The sequence below is a fragment of the Ascidiella aspersa genome, chromosome 7, assembly GCF_963924565.1.
Source record: "Ascidiella aspersa chromosome 7, kaAscAspe10.2, whole genome shotgun sequence".
Classification (NCBI taxonomy): Eukaryota; Metazoa; Chordata; class Ascidiacea; order Phlebobranchia; family Ascidiidae; genus Ascidiella; species Ascidiella aspersa.
The window spans coordinates 12,576,933-12,593,196 of record NC_139453.1 but is presented as its reverse complement, the minus strand read 5'-3'; the positions used below and the strand labels follow the sequence as shown (position 1 = coordinate 12,593,196).

Sequence of the window (16,264 nt, the reverse complement as noted above, 5' to 3'; positions counted from 1 at the left end):
AGTTTGCTGGCTTTCTAACCAAGCGTGAAGGCACGTCGCAAGTCACGTGAAATGTGTTTACACTCTCGCACAGTAGAAATCTTAAAACATTATTTAAGCCAAAGGTCAGATTTAGTACGTGATTCACGCACCCTTAAACCAGTGCCTATATTTATACTATATATTTATATAGACACTGTTTAACCAGGGTTTCTTAAGTTTTTAATCTGCGGTTTCGAATGTTAAACTTTTGTACGATCAAACTTGAGGTTTCACGGGAAATTTGCCATATGGTCATTGTTGACTTTTTGCCTTATATCAAACGCATGAAGTGGGTTTTGAAGGTATAAGAATACTGAGTAGGAATGTCTATTTTCTGTGTTTTTGTACCTATTTAAGATTGGCAAATTGCAATTTTACTTAATATTACAATACTTAAGTCACTGTTTTCTAATGACTTGACTTTAGTCATTAGGTCCAATAACTTGGTTTGAAATTAGGTGTTTTTTACTAAATATTTTTTTTATTAAAAATGGGTTAGTTACCTCAATATTTGCTTGTGTTATTTTGCGTTTTTGTTATTTCTAGCGAAATATTGCTCATATAGCCTACATTTGAGTTCACCAATGTTAAAAGTGCGCCAATTTATTGGAATGACTTGATGTGAGTTGACTCGCTCTAATAATAACTTGACATTGGCAATTGATACCTTTGACTGAGGCTCAACTTTCTGTTTTTACAAAAATACTTGACTTGGACTTAAGTTATGTTTTAAATAACTTGACTGCGACTTAAGTCGTTTCAAAGTAACTCGTTCACAACACTGCGATTAATTCAAAAATATTCAAAAACAACGAATAGCTGCAGCAATATCTGAACTTTGGTGACATTCGAACACGATTTAACCGGTTCACCCGAAAAGGCTGACTTTACTGCCAATAAAAAAAACGTTTCTAATTGTACATTTAAATCTCTTGAATATACATGTCAAGTCTGTAGCAATAATAAGGCTACTTTAAGACTGCAATTGAGAACAAAGTACCTAAATAACAAGCAATTCAACACACTCTGTATTCCTATCTTCACAGCCTCAATTACGAAGTTCGTTAACGTTTATGAGACTTTTGACTTTGAAAAGCTGTGTAGTGTATGCATTGTAGCTTTTGAGCTTCACATACAATCAAGTATAGCTTCGATAAAAGGAGACAGTGTAAGTTTAAGGACCGCCTACATAAAGATGCGTTACCATTTCACCCATGGCGTTTCGTTAGGCTGCAGCACAAAAGGATATGGCGCAATCTTTAAACGCTAATTAATGACAAAGATTCGTCGACAACCGGGTACAGTCGTGCTATATCCTGAACGATGACATGAAATGCACTGTAATAAATTTATTTTTCGCATACAGCCGGGCGACAAATTCTACAGGCGCAAACCAAGGCACGTCGAGCTTACTTGTACAGTAACGCTCGTTCACAAGGAGTGGTTTGCAGCGACAAATAACTAACACGTAACACATGTCGTTAACGACAACATCTTTTGATCGCACTAGATTTTATACGTGAATTACACTACTTTGTAAACAGTTAAAGATAGTGTTTCGAATCCGTCGCACCAAACGCTACCAAGGCGAAAAATCATTAACGGCGGTTTGATCGGCGGCTGTGACTTGCGATTCTTGCCGTTGCCGGAATACAGATGCGCCGTATCTTCGCGAAAAGAAGTATTTTCCGCAGAGCAAGCAAGCCAGGTGTACAGGCACGCTTCGCAACAGGGAGCAGGCGGCGTGCACTTTGGCCTCTTCGCAATTCCTCGACGAAACAATTTTGCGAAGAGGTTTTATGTACGTGCGACCTGCAGCGTTCATCTCGGACATAATTCCCTGGAAATAGGTTCCGTTTACCAGTGTGGCGACATAAACGAGGCTGTCAAGCAAACTTTGACAGTCGTTATTGTTGTTGTACGCTGTCTCTTCGAACGTCGACTGGACTTCGCGAATTTCTGTAGAGACGGTATTTATTTTACGCTTTAGTTGCGTAAAAGGGTCGAGCCCTTCGCCAAAGATTGCGCTAGCGTCTTCAAGCAAATCTGTTAACGCCACACTTAGGTTCGACATTTTTTCATAATTTAGCAAGATGTCGGATAGAGGTTTTAAAGTTTTACTTTCGTCATTTGTGAAATTGGTTTTTTCCCGCTCGCCATGCAAACAAACTCCATTCAAAAGCACTTTTTCCGCGCTTGGTGGCTGACGAAGCAATGCTGATGGCATAAAGAGTGGTAATGTCGCCAAAGCATTTGCGTTTATTTCTTTGTGTGGATCAGTGCAGATTGGTTTGGGAGCATCTTTCCATGCTGGCAAACAGATATCGTCGCTGTCTTTTTGATTAAAACCCTTTGCAGAAAATCCTAACGGTTCCAAGTCGTTGAAATTCCATACAGCGTCGTGTTGTTGCTGTATGCTAGAAATCGATGGTAATTCCATTGCATGAAGTTCTTTAGGAGAAAGGTTGATGTAGAAGCGACCGACAAACGTTGCAAAAAAAGAGGCCAGAAGCGGCATTAACATCTGAAAACCGACCATTATTGTCCGCTTTTTTCTTGACACAATATATTAGAGCAAAAAATTAAGTCCTGTGCTCTAACGAAAACTAACAGCTAAAATAGATTTCTAAAATTTTACAATGTTAAACATGGCATAATATTAGGTAACACATAATTCAGCAAAACATAACAACGTTTGTATATTGTTGACATGTAATAGAGCAATTTCATTTAAAAAGTGCACTTCGTAAACATAACTACTGAAAGTTCAAAGAAGAATCCCGCCAGAAGGCACATAAAAACACCGATTGCCAACAACTGGACGGCCTGTTTTCCCCTTTTAGCGACGGCAAAGGTAAAGTCTTTTGGACCGGAAAAAACAGCCAACCATGATTTCTTTGATTTGGAATCTTGTTTTGATGGCGCCGGAGCTTGCCTTGCCGGTGCGGGTGCCGGTGCCGGTGCCGGTGCTGGTGCTGCTGGACTATCAGACATTATTGGAAGAGACGAACAAACACTAAACTGCTTCTATGCTTTTTAAGACAACTTCAACATGGTACATCACATCTTATAACAACAACATGTACTACTGTATTGCTTTCCAAAAACATAATTAGCTACTCTTTAGTTCTTTCTTTGAATCTTGTTATATTTTTTGTTACGTAACAGTAACGTTGCTTTGTTTACTCGGGCAACTTACATTTGTTAAAAAGTGTATTAGGACATTAAAGTAGGAATAGCACGGGTTTGTTGAATTTTAAAACATGCAACAAATTAACTTTTCCGAAATACTTTTGAAATAAATAGATGAAAAAACAAATCTTTCTCAAATAGCATTCTAGACATGAGCATTGTAAAATTAATATAGATCAGTGTTTCTCAACCGAGTCAGCGGTCTCATTTTAGTCCTTGTGAAACTCGAGTCCGATATTTTGAGAGTTTTACTCGTTTTGAGTGATTTATTTTCTAAGTTAACACACCGAGTTGCTTTGCTTATTATTTTGCCAAAAGTCAAACCTATACTAATACTCCATAAAAGTACTTTGACCGGTCAGATAAGTGGTTTAATTCTTGTGTAACGAAAACTTTTAAATTCAAATGGTTCAAAATAGTTTGCAAAGTTTCAATATTAAGATATGTTAAATTATTTAACAAGTTGATTTAGCATCACCAAAAACAGATTAGTGAATTTGTTAATCTCTTTAGTTGTAACCTATACCCAGGAGAATTATATTTGATATAGCCTAGCAAACAATGTCGGAATTTTGTCAAAATTTACATTTTCAGGTCAAAATTTGTTAAATTCGTTTACAAAACTAGATTTGCCATTATCCCATTTGTTATTTCTGCACTATGCTAGCGCTAGCTCCTTGATTTTTTGCAATTATTTTTACCTTGAATTTCAACCGAACTGTTTACTTAACAATTTCCAACATAAAAACGCGAATGGTTTCTCTTTGCATATTTATAGCTGTTTATAATATATTTTTGATATGCCAAAAATATCAACTAAACAATTTCTAGATGGCTATACTCTACCTAAGAGTGGATGAGTATTGACACTATTACTTGGCATCAGGTAAGCCTAACGGCAACGATCCGACATTATCGGACATTCCTATACCTGATATTATTGGATATCTGATATTATCGAACATTCTTAAATTAAAATCAAACATTGACCCAATTTTGGATGGCTACCCATAGGTTTGGAAACACTCGTTTAGCCAAAGAGCCACAGATATAGAAAAAGTTTTGCATAAATTGCTGTTTTCACGTTTCCTTAATGCATTTAATTTTAGAATAAAAATGTGCACCAAGTGAGTGCAATTCGGCGTCGTTTTATAGTTTCTTAGCATTCAAAAACACTCAAAAAGTGTTACGCAAATATTTTGTGATTTTATTGAATGTCCGAATGTTTAGATAGGCCTATATGAATGTTTTGTAACATCGTAATGTCCCAGAAAACAGCGCCCACAATCATAAAATGTTGATCAAAACCAATCAGATAAGTGGCTGCAGCAGGAATGGAACGATTACAAGTTACGTTGGAAGCTGCAAGATTACGGCGGAATTAAGTTTCTTCGCATTCCTTCCGAGAAAATTTGGAAACCAGACATCGTTCTATACAACACGTAAACCACACAGTTGTTCTAATCGGAATATTGTATGTTCGATAAATCTGTTTTTTTTGTCGAACATATCTCATGTAATCGCTACACATGATGTGTCGGCAAACTTTTTTTGTCGCGGCCCAAAGTACTTATTCCAGAGCTATTGAAGGCCCATTACGTAAAAGCACTACTAAACAGTGGCGGATTCAGGATATTTGATTTTATGGTGAAATATTACACGGCGCCTTTATGCCCAAATCACTTCTATATCATGATGTAAAACATACTATATAACGAAGAATATACGCGCAAAGCGCAAACAATTTTTCAGTTACATACAGTTTAAGTTGGCAAAAAATATAGTTTGACAGGCTTTCAGGACTACATTTGGCACTTTCCAAGCTGAGCAAATTTAAAAATTCTATCCCACAAACTTTTAAAATAATGTGCAAAGAACTATAGCGCGGCCCACAACTACAGTATAACACAAACCTATTCAAAAGTAATTCGCGGCCCACCAGGGGCGGATCTAGGGGGGGGGGGCGATATGGCCATGCCCCCCCCCCCCCCAAACTAAAAAAAAATGTAGATTTTTTTACCTAAAAGCAGCTTATTTTCGCGCTTCCCTATAGGTAGTACGGCCGAATTCCGCCAAAATAAGACATATTTTCAAGCTTTGTAGTGGTGTACGAGCTTGTAGTGCCATATAGTTAATATTTCAAAAAAATTGTAAAATTTGTTTCGCGCACTCGCGCAAAGCGGCGTTTTTCGGATTTTGCAGCGACGGCTGAAGTGACTCTACGCAGACCTCGACTATATGATAAACGAACTTAAATCCAAGTACAATTAAAATCTTTTTTTTTGTTGTTATTAAAGTAAATCTGTATCAGAACCAGCCCGCCAATATAATTCGCCCGCCGCCTCTTTGAAAAATTAGACACGAGTCCATTTCAAATACTTTTTAGCTATTTTAAGTGTGTAAATCCAAAAAATGTTCGCGCTTCGCGCGAATGATCTTTGGAATTCCAGTGTGTTTATGTTTTGATGCTTTTTTTGAACTAGATCAGCGCTTCTTTACTGTTACACCGTGGAAACCTGTGCGGTCGCAGACAAACGGAAAACGTATTCAAAAATAATAGACAAATATTTTTTACCATTTTTTTGAAAATGTAACAAAATCTTGCGGGAAATTTAAAAGAAATACCGGTTTACCAAAAAAATCGCGCTCGCTTCGCTCGCCTCGAGTGCCACGAATGGTTAACAAACACTGATATAGATTAACTATTAAACTTATCGCGTTTCCTTAAAGTACTTTTATTACACTTTTTTAATAGTAGTATGGATGACGACATGTGAACTCGAATTTTAAACCGAGTAAGCGCTTTGCACTAAGACTTTACTGCCTCCTTAAAAGCAATTATAAAGACGTTTTTAAGTGCAAAAAAATCCGAGGCCAAACTGATTAACAGTTGTTCTTAAGTTGCAATGACACAAAATCTGATTTAACATATGTTGTGCGGTCCGCAGAGACCTTTCTGAGTTTGGTTTTGGCCCGGGACTACACAAAGGTTGCCGACCCCTGCGTAAGGATTTGAATAACCTATCCAATGTTAGGATTAACGCTGCATAGAGTTTTGCTCGTTTAAGCAATCTTATTTGGCATAAACTAATTACAGTAACCTAAAAATTTAGTGAAGTGTCATGAAACAACCACAGCTGACCGCAGCAGACAACGCTATGGTTTTATTGCGACATGGCCCCGGCGCTTTTTCGGTGGCATGTTAAGTTGCTCTCGCTTTTTCGGGAAAAAGCAAGATATTTAGTTAGACAATAGACATGGTAGCGTCTTTCAGCAATAGTCTTCACACCGGGGCCATGTCGCAATAAAACCATAGCTTTTCGTCTTTTCAGCAATATTCTTCATCACACTAGGAAACCGGCCAACTGTAGAGGCTAAACGTATTACTTTTGCGCGCTACGCGGAATTATTTGTTTAACAACCTGAATAATGTTATTTTGCACGAGTTAGTTTGTTTGGCCAGCCGATGGTATTTTTACCTGAATTATGACGTCACGCAATGATATACTTTTGTGACGTCATATCTGAAAAAAAAATGTGACGTCATATCTGAAAAAAAGTTCATGGCCCTCTCCAAACTAAAATTCTAGATCCTCGCCTGCGGCCCACTAAAAATGGCTCTGCATTCAAAAACACTCAAAAAGTGGTACGCAAATATTTTGTGATTTTATTGAATGTCCGAATGTTTAAATATATGATTGTAACATTGTAATGTCCCAGAAAACAAGCGCCCACAATCATAAAATGTTGATCAAAATCTTTAACAGTTGAAACCCTTCGGCCATAGCGTTTCTGTTGGATTTCGCGACAAGAAACAAGTCCGCCGAAAGTAGGCTGCTGCGTAAATTAGACCGTGCATCGCTAACACTCAAAGATTCCGGCGGCGAAACACCGATTTTGCTGATTGAGTGCGATAAAGCCAAAAGCAATCGGCTAAATGATAAAGCGAAATCGATCGTACATGGAACCTTGAAGAGTCGCACCACTCTATCCGCGCGTATTGATTGCCAAAGCCGCAGCACTGAAAAAGACACGCGTTACTGGCGCATTCGTTTAGGCCGAACCGTCGGTCAAGGGCCAGACAACCTTAGGCAGACCAGATGATTTTAGGAAAACGTGACCGTTTACTCCCAGTATGTCAGATTTGTCGTTGTGCAAAGTGTTGTTTTTAGTTATTGCATTGTGACTTTATTTTAAAGACGTTTATAGCTTCGCGGGCAGCTCGTTTGATGGAAGACGTATAGCAACCTGAGGAAAATAGTGTTGTATTTCTTCTTTTGCGATAAAAGTCTACCTGGCTATCAAACTATGCAGTTCGTCAGCTCTTGGATTTGTATCATTTTCTCTGCGCTTTTCTGTTTGCCAAGTAAGTTTATGTAAATGGTTTGCTTCAATACCTGACAGATAATTTTCGTGTGTCCGTATTAGCAACCGAATTGCTAATTTGTCCAATTAAAAAAACACGGATATTAAATTATTCAAAGTGTTTTAAGGTGATTCTCTTAGTAAAGTTTGAGCCGATAACTAAATAAATTTGTTGTAACGAAAATTTGCTTTATTTCAAGGCTATAAAGACTTTTTCGTGCTAAACGAGAGCGTTTTATTTCCATAACAAAACATGAAGCTTATAAAGCTTTTATAGGTCGATTATGGTCAAATATATTTTTGGTGCTGGTCTACAAACCTACCACAGCACGGAAACAAGTATTAAGCATCGCACAATAATTTGGATTAGGGTGAGAGTTAGCGTTTGGGTGTGACTGGCTCCAGCATTATTATATTTATTATTTAACAATTTTGCTTAACCTACCCAAACCTAAACGCTGACCCGCATCCTAACCGAAATAATGTTTTATGTGGCAGGACTCTAGACAAGCGCCATATTTTCTTATCTTTGTCGAAACACCTCCTTAAAATTACGCTTCTTACAGGTGCTACTATCGGCTCCAAAAGCGAAGAGCAGCTGTACCGAGACATCTTCAAGGAGTACAACGTGTGGATACGGCCGGTCGCCAATAGCAACCAAAGTGTGGCGGTCAGCTTCGAGCTATACGTTTCTCAGCTCGTCAAAGTGGTAAACAAATTTCCGTTATTTTCCATAGTTAACTGAATTAACAATACCATCTTCTTTGACCTTAGTATTTCTCTTTTTAGCACTCAAGTGTGCCACAAATATATATACAACAAAAAACTTTTTTTGAGTTGTTATGCTAGGTACCTTTATATTGTTTGATGTTAGGACTTACATACAAAATAAAACACAACAATTCAAAAAAGTTGATAATGTAATGGTACGTGTAATCGAGTGAAACATTATTTCGCAAATAATCGTGTGGAACAATAACTTCATCAGTTTAACCAATATAAATAAATATTCTTTATTGCATTAAAAATGTTTATGCGTCTTCAATTGTGATTTTGTTTAGATTTAAAAGTCACTTTGTGGTTGTGCTTGGTGATGTCCGAAACTTAATAATTTATTTTATTGCGATACCAATACCCGGCATTTCGGACGAAAAGGATCGTTATCCGATCCGATCCCAAATGACGTCATTACTGTGCTCAAACAAGCAAAATAAACGAAATGAAAACGTTCAAAGGGATTTTGTCACTAGATTATTAAACAAACACTTGCCTTATCGTTAATAAGTTTAGAGACCTAAAGTTCAGTTACCTTAGGCCAGGGGTCCGTAAATACGGGGTCGCGACCCCAATTTGGGTCGTTTGGGTCGCGGGACCATTCAGTTTGGGTCGCGAAAGCCTTATTAATATATGCCTATATTGTTTGCTTGTTAATAGAGGCCTATATTTTAAGTTTTCTAATTGTTTCCATTAGTACACGGAATTGTATACAAGATAGCCGTCTTACTTTGAGCGCGACTAAAATTGTCACGCGAAATATATACACTAAGCCCCGTAAAAAGAGTGTTCGTTTGATCCAGGTTATGGCAAAGAGCGCTTGCAATCCAACACTATTTTGGCCATTACCAACCAAACTGATGTGTTTACCGCAATCTGGGTTTACTTCTTGGTATATGTTTTTAAAAAAACTCTTTTTCATTTTTTATTCCGTTTCTGTACCAAAGCGTCGTAAGCACGTTGTTCTCTTCGTTACATCGTGTTTTAAAACAGGGGTCGGCAACCTTCCGCCCGCAGGCCGGATCCGGCCCTCCAGTGAACATTACCCTGGCCGCAAACTTCACAAACTGTACACAAGGCTAGCATGCTCGATATTTTTAACTGTTTTAACTATACGAAATTGCACAACATTTTTCGTATCAAATTTAACTTTGAATTACATTGGCGTTTTGATGTAGTCTTCTCAGACCAAAGGTGACGTGAGCACGACAACTATAAGTAGGATTTTTCCTAGCATGAAACCCTTGAACATCAATGTTTTCCTAATTAATTCGCTGATGTATTATTTAATGATAAACATTAACAAAAAGAGCATAAGATATATGTTCGTATTTTATTTCGTGTGTGGAAAATGCGTCACGTCTCCTCGTAAATTTAAAGGTTCGTCAATTTAAACATTTTTTTTTTCATTTTCACTGCGTCAAACATTTAGGTTTGTCCCTGATTAAGAGTTATTATGTTAAAGTGCTTAGAGGCCACACGTTTTTATAAAAAAATTGTTGGCGGAAATTTAATACGGCCCGCCGAGAACTTGCTGAGTTTGTTCTGGTCCGCGACTTGGTAAATGTTGTCGACCTCTGTCTTAAAATTTATATTGCCCGCTGAAAAATCCTTAGATGCGAGCCTTATAATTTTGAGTTTCCTAAAACGATTACGATGAGACGTCGGGCATTTTTATTGATTCGCCCAAAAAATCATTACACACCTTGCCAATAATTATTGCACTAAGAAAGCGCAATAGCGGACACGTGTTGAAGGGGTTATGGCGGGGAATTAGTGGGGCTGTAAGCCTGCAACCCATATTGGTTGCTAAATCATATTTGTCATCCGAATTAGACATCAAAAGTAATAAAACTCAAGGTTTCTTTTCAGTTGTGTTACAGAACCCTTTCACTTTAAAAACGCATAACATATAGATCTGTCTTAATGAATAGAAACACAATAAATTACTGTGTTTTTTTAGCAAAGCTATTTTAATACAAAAATTCGAAGTATTTGGGTCGCGAGACCTCGGTACTAGCAATTTTGGGTCGCGCCAAAAAGTATTTGCGGACCCCTGCCTTAGGCTACTATTTTTAATCAATTTATATGCCAAGGTTGAATCGCTGCGTTCAATCGCAAATCATGGCTCAATTCCGATATTAATTTGTAATCGGATCGGCACCAATACCAGCCTAGTTACGGGAGGAGTACCGACTACCGATACTATACCAATTGGCATCGGGTATCGGATCCGATCCGTTATAATCGGAAAACTCTCTTGTTGGGTTTTTATAAAACTTTTTTTTTATGTTTATCAGGACGAAATCAATCAGATTATGGAAACCAACTTGTGGCTGAAGCAGGAATGGAACGATTACAAGTTACGTTGGAAGCCGCAAGATTACGGCGGAATTAAGTTTCTTCGCATTCCGTCCGAAAAAATTTGGAAACCAGACATCGTTCTATACAACACGTAAACCACATAGTTGTTCTAATCGGAATATTGTGTGTTCGATAGCTCATATAGGTTTTGTCGAACACATCCCATAATATGATCGTTTACCCTTGATGTAGATAATAAATAGAAACATGCCAAAACAAAAGCCTAATGTAAAGCTTTGTCATTAAACTGTATATTACTAAATATTTTCAGCACTCAAATAAAGATTTCCGAAATACTTGTTGTCACGATTGTGTATGTTTAGTTTTTTCTAACTTTTTAAAGTGACAATTAACCGCTATAATACTGTGAAGGAATTGCAAAGCATGCATATAGCAGTGTTGCAGTGGTCTCCGGAAAGTAGAAAAATATTCAACATTGTCAATGCTTTTTAGACTGTTTTACAACTTGATGAGTATATCATACCAAAACACAATAGAACGAATTAGGCAATTTAAGCACTACACTGTGTTTTTTTAAATTTTCAGCCATAATAGTTTATAAGTAACTTGACATATTTCAAGTTTTAAGCATCGTATGTTATTAGTGCGGTCGGCAACTTTCAAGTGACGCAAAACACCAAGGCGCTGCTGGGACACAACGGTGACGTATCGTGGATGCCGCCCGCCATTTTCAAGAGCTCCTGCAGCATTGACGTCACCTACTTCCCGTTCGACACCCAGGTGGCGTCACTTAGATCCTTTACGGCGATTTTCGTTTAAGGATGAACCAAACTACGTTTTTCATTTTGACAGTCGTTCGCATCAGAGAAGGATATTTATTTGTCTAAATATCTTATCGCTTTAAACTTCAATCGACTATATCAAACGATCTATACAGTTTTAATATGCGAACAGGGCTGCGGAGTTGGAGTCTCAGTCGAGACTCGAGTAATCCCACCTAAAACTACCCGAGTCCCGAGTCGGAGGTGCGCATGCGCATAACCAAATTTTAAAACAGACAAGGCAGAAAACTGTAATGGTAAAAGTGTAATATTTTCCAACGTATTGTGGGTGGATTAGTTATATGACATCCCTATATGAGTGGAGTAATTAATATCCACGGTATTTTACTTACATGGGTGGAATGATGACTGCAAAGTCAGAATTGGACTCTGGACTCGATGAAATCGCGCTATTAGCCGGAGTCGAACTCGGGACTCGGGTTATTTTTTTGACCAGATTCGGACTCGGGTTATTAAAAAAAAATCGACTAATCAGCCCTGGCTGCGTCATGCAAAGTTTGGCAACAGTCGAAAAGAACAACAACTCTATTTACCCTAAACACAGAACTGCACGATGAAGTTCGGGTCGTGGACGTACGATAAGGCTCGCGTAAACCTCAAGATGTTAGGAAAACAAGCAAACAGAAAGGAATACTGGGAGAGCGGCGAATGGGAAGTGTTGGATGTTCTCGGCTACAGGTAAAATCCGCAGTTTATTCGCGAAGGTTGATGTAAATGAAGTAAGACGAGCACTTATGTTGACGAATACAGGTTGTTTTTAATTTAATTGTTAAAAATGCGTGCAAACGCTTATTTTAAACTATGGATTTATTTAGGGGTCTATGATAGTTTTCTTCCTTTCTACCGCGCACCTAAAGACCTCTTAAAATCTGGCAGCGAAACTGGCGAGCTCTAATCATTTCAGTTAGAACTGTAATTCGCTTTATCTGAAATAACTGTGTTACAAATTTGCGGCAGCGAGAAAATAAAAATGAGAAAAATATATAATTTTTACTTAGAATAGTTGTTCTACTTGTTCTTGGTGCACCTGGTAACGTTACGCCGCATCGGCTAAGAAGCGCTGGTCTATGGTTAAACTGCCAAATGTAACACTAGGTCATATAACTAAATAAATTTTAATAATCTTTTGTTTTAAGTCAATAACCTGTTCTTTTACTTGCGATGCTTTGAAAATAGTTTTAGTTATTTTTCTACGAACTTGAAGTCGCCTATAAGGAAGGCTACAATTAAAGTGTATTCTTGCTCACACAGGCACGAACGCAAGTACAACTGCTGCCCCGAGATTTACCCGGACGTGACCTATTCGTTTCACATTCGACGGCTTCCGCTCTTCTACACGGTCAACCTGATCATCCCCTGTCTTCTTATCTCCTTCCTCACTGTGCTTGTATTCTATCTGCCTTCCGACTGCGGTGAGAAGGTGACGCTCTGCATCTCCGTGCTGCTTTCGCTCACCGTGAGTGCAAATTTAAATTGATTGTTTTTTTCATGTCAGAAAAAGTCCTGTTGCTACTTGCTAATACACTTTTCCAAAGCTGTATACAAGGGGTGGGCAACATACTGCCCCCGACGGGATTTTGAGCGGCCCGCGGCCACAGTCTGCCACAAGCCCCCCTACTTGCAATATGTACTTCAAATAATAGTGATTGTTAGTTATTCTTTAGTTCTTTGTTTTCTTTGTGTTTTTAGATTCCTTGTTTTGAGTTAAAATTCAATTTAGTATTTACAATAAACATTATGCCATGGATTTTGCGAAGAAACCTAAAGTTGGCATGGAGTGTCGCAAATTTAAAGGATATAGTATGCCCATAAACGCTACTTTTTAATTCGGCACTTAATTCGGCAAAAAAGCATAGTTGCTGTGCAATAAAAGTGTTGCCGTGTTTAAAGAGTACAACAAAATACGATTTATTCCATGTATAGTTGGACAAATATACGATTAATTTTTCCATTCAGGAAGCCGGCCCGCCAAGTACTTTATTTTACCATATCCTGCCCGACTGAAGAAGTTGCCCGCCCTTGCTGTATTCTCTCACTACACTTTGTAATCTCAATTTCATTTATTGTCGTTTTACTCGATTGACTCTGTTTTTACACCTGCTAATTATTGACCATAATACTCTTACTCTTCTCTATTTCCTTGTATTCTTACTTAAACGTTATTGGCAAGGTTTAGTTTACTTTATTTAACCACATCCCAATAAAAATTCCAAGAACCACCTTTTTCGTTCAAAACACTTAATTATTTTTACAGTAATATTTAAATTGGTAACACTATGCACGGATCACTAATGTAGCTTCATAATGACAAAAAGGTCAAGTAAATCGATTTCATCATATTTAACTAGATAACTCAAAGGATAAAGGATTTTTCAACGCCTTTGCTCAGATGCCTTGAAATAGCAAAACATTGGTATTGAATGATGAACCTGTTGTGGTTGCCAGAGGTCCTTCTGTGCCTATACAAATTTATCCCATTTTTGCCCAATAACTCAGTAGTCTGTCTTTTCAAGGTCTTTCTGTTGGTGATTACGGAGATTATTCCTTCCACTTCCTTGGTAATCCCCCTCATCGGACAATACTTGCTCTTTACAATGATCTTCGTCACCCTCTCCATCGTAATCACAGTGTTCGTGCTAAACGTTCACTACAGGTCTGAGAACACCCACACGATGCCTGAATGGATAAGAAAGGTCTTTCTCGAAATTCTTCCAAAGGTGCAGTGTTTATGATATGTTAATCTTCGTATATACAAGCCTTTGCGAAAAATATAAAGGTGTAATTTTATGGATCAGAAACCATTGACAGCAGGTTTCTGCCTGTCGATCACTGCGTCGAGACGCTGATATAAAGAAGTAAAGCTTAAAGATTAAAAATCCCAGTAAAACGCAGTAGGCCACCAGATGTTTGTTTTACGGAAAATATGTTTCGCCTATAGTCGCCATCTTTAGTTTTTGTACCAGTAACATAAATACAGACATTTCGCTGTGTTAATGAGTTTGGCCTGTATATAGGCTATATATGTTGAGCATAATAAACTTTAAGGTTTTCTTGTTTAATCCACATAGTGTTGCGTTTGTGTCAAATTTATTTGCCGAATATTTTTTACTCACCTAGCTTAATCGACATAGTAATGGATTTCTCGGTATTACATACATCGTATGCATAATACCTTAATATACAATATGAAAATAGGCAAAGGGTTAAAATACCTTTTTACCTTGACAGGTGATGTTTATGAAACGGCCAAAGAAGCGCAACATGGCCGTGCAGAAGCTGGCGAAAAATATCATTAAAATCGAAAACCTTAAAAAGCAGCTAAACGTCACCGTTGATCAAGATGGAAAGCCAAACATCAAAGTAAAATCGATACTCCCTAAAACATTTAACCGTGTCGAATGAATGCCTAAGACTGTTTGCCGAACGGCTTGGTGAAATATATCGATCGATAGCAACGATTTGACCCCTCATTTATTGTCTTGGATAGGCTGTGATTAAATATTTTATCTATAGCATTCAAAACAAAAATGAATTTTAGACACATTCATTATGGATGCCATTGAGAACTTATATGCCTTGTAAAAATATAGTTGTGTAAATGTGCAATGCAATATGCCCCTTTAAGGTAAATGTGTTTTTATGCAGTAAAGTTGCCATAAGCGAATAAAACCTCTATATTCAGCATGTAAATGTGAATTAAGTACACTTTGACCGGAGTTCCATGGCAGAAAAACAGTAGTTCACCTGTGTCGTACTATTACACAGAGCAACAAATAAAAACAAATTTCTAGTATTTTTTTCATCCTTATCGCCTTGACGATTTATAACCCCATTTTTATTCGTTTTTTGTTTTGTATTCTGCAAAGTTTTTCGGACCTAAAATGCGGCCACTGCGTCCGACCCCTAATGATCCGGACTTGCCTTTGGAGTTGAAACGAGCACTGGATGGCGTGACGTACATCGCAAACCACTTGAAAGTGGACGACGAATCAACGGAGGTAGCCTATACTGCATGGTGCTTACTGTAATCCACAGCGATGAGACGAATTTTGTGGCAGTTGCTATAAGCTTAATAACTTAAGGCCGAATGATGACGAATAAATAAAACCTCATTTGGCACGTGTGTCGCGTGTTGGACAACCCTGGTATAATGAATTTAATTGGTGTTCCAGTAATTGAAATCTATGACTTTTATGTTTAATTTGCCATTTATGTGTTAAACAATTTTTATCTTTTAACACTCAGCATTACAGCTTGGGCTAGTAGAACGATGCTGAAGTAAAAATTGATAAGCCTATGGCCGTGGCATATTTTGACCCATTTATACCTTTCTATTTAAAATCGTGACATTTTTATTTACCAAACGTTTTGCACGTAATTTGGGACTGATTTTTTGTTAAATTGTTAAAGCTATATAGGTCTACTAACATGTTTCTTGTTGTTATAAAAGATGGAACCTTTTTCTCTTTGCAGATTGAAAACGACTGGAAGTACGTTGCCATGGTGATAGACCGCATCTTCCTGTGGATCTTTATCTTGGTTTGCGTTCTCGGGACCACTGGGCTCTTTCTCCAGCCACTTCTGAATGCAGGAGTAAGATACCAGAGAGTCAAGCCCCAGTAGAATGTCCCGTCTTTATTACAAACTCTGTCTTCCTTGTATATTTGCACTAAAATAATAGAACTATTTAATCCAATTGGTGTAAAAAGTTGTTATACTTTGATTGGTTATCGCTAACCAGAATG

General features: G+C 37.8%; 1 protein-coding gene across 1 annotated transcript; it reads left to right on the top strand.

The window, feature by feature from the left end:
* The first annotated feature begins 6,827 nt into the window (after positions 1 to 6,827).
* LOC146137881 (neuronal acetylcholine receptor subunit alpha-3-like) lies at positions 6,828 to 16,142 on the top strand. Its single transcript, XM_083394461.1, has 10 exons — positions 6,828 to 6,859; positions 8,077 to 8,287; positions 10,653 to 10,807; positions 11,322 to 11,457; positions 12,064 to 12,197; positions 12,771 to 12,975; positions 14,033 to 14,236; positions 14,748 to 14,879; positions 15,386 to 15,517; positions 15,993 to 16,142. The coding sequence occupies exons 1-10, from the start codon at positions 6,828 to 6,830 to the stop codon at positions 16,140 to 16,142; spliced, it is 1,491 nt and encodes a 496-aa protein (XP_083250587.1).
* The last annotated feature ends 122 nt before the right edge of the window (positions 16,143 to 16,264 follow it).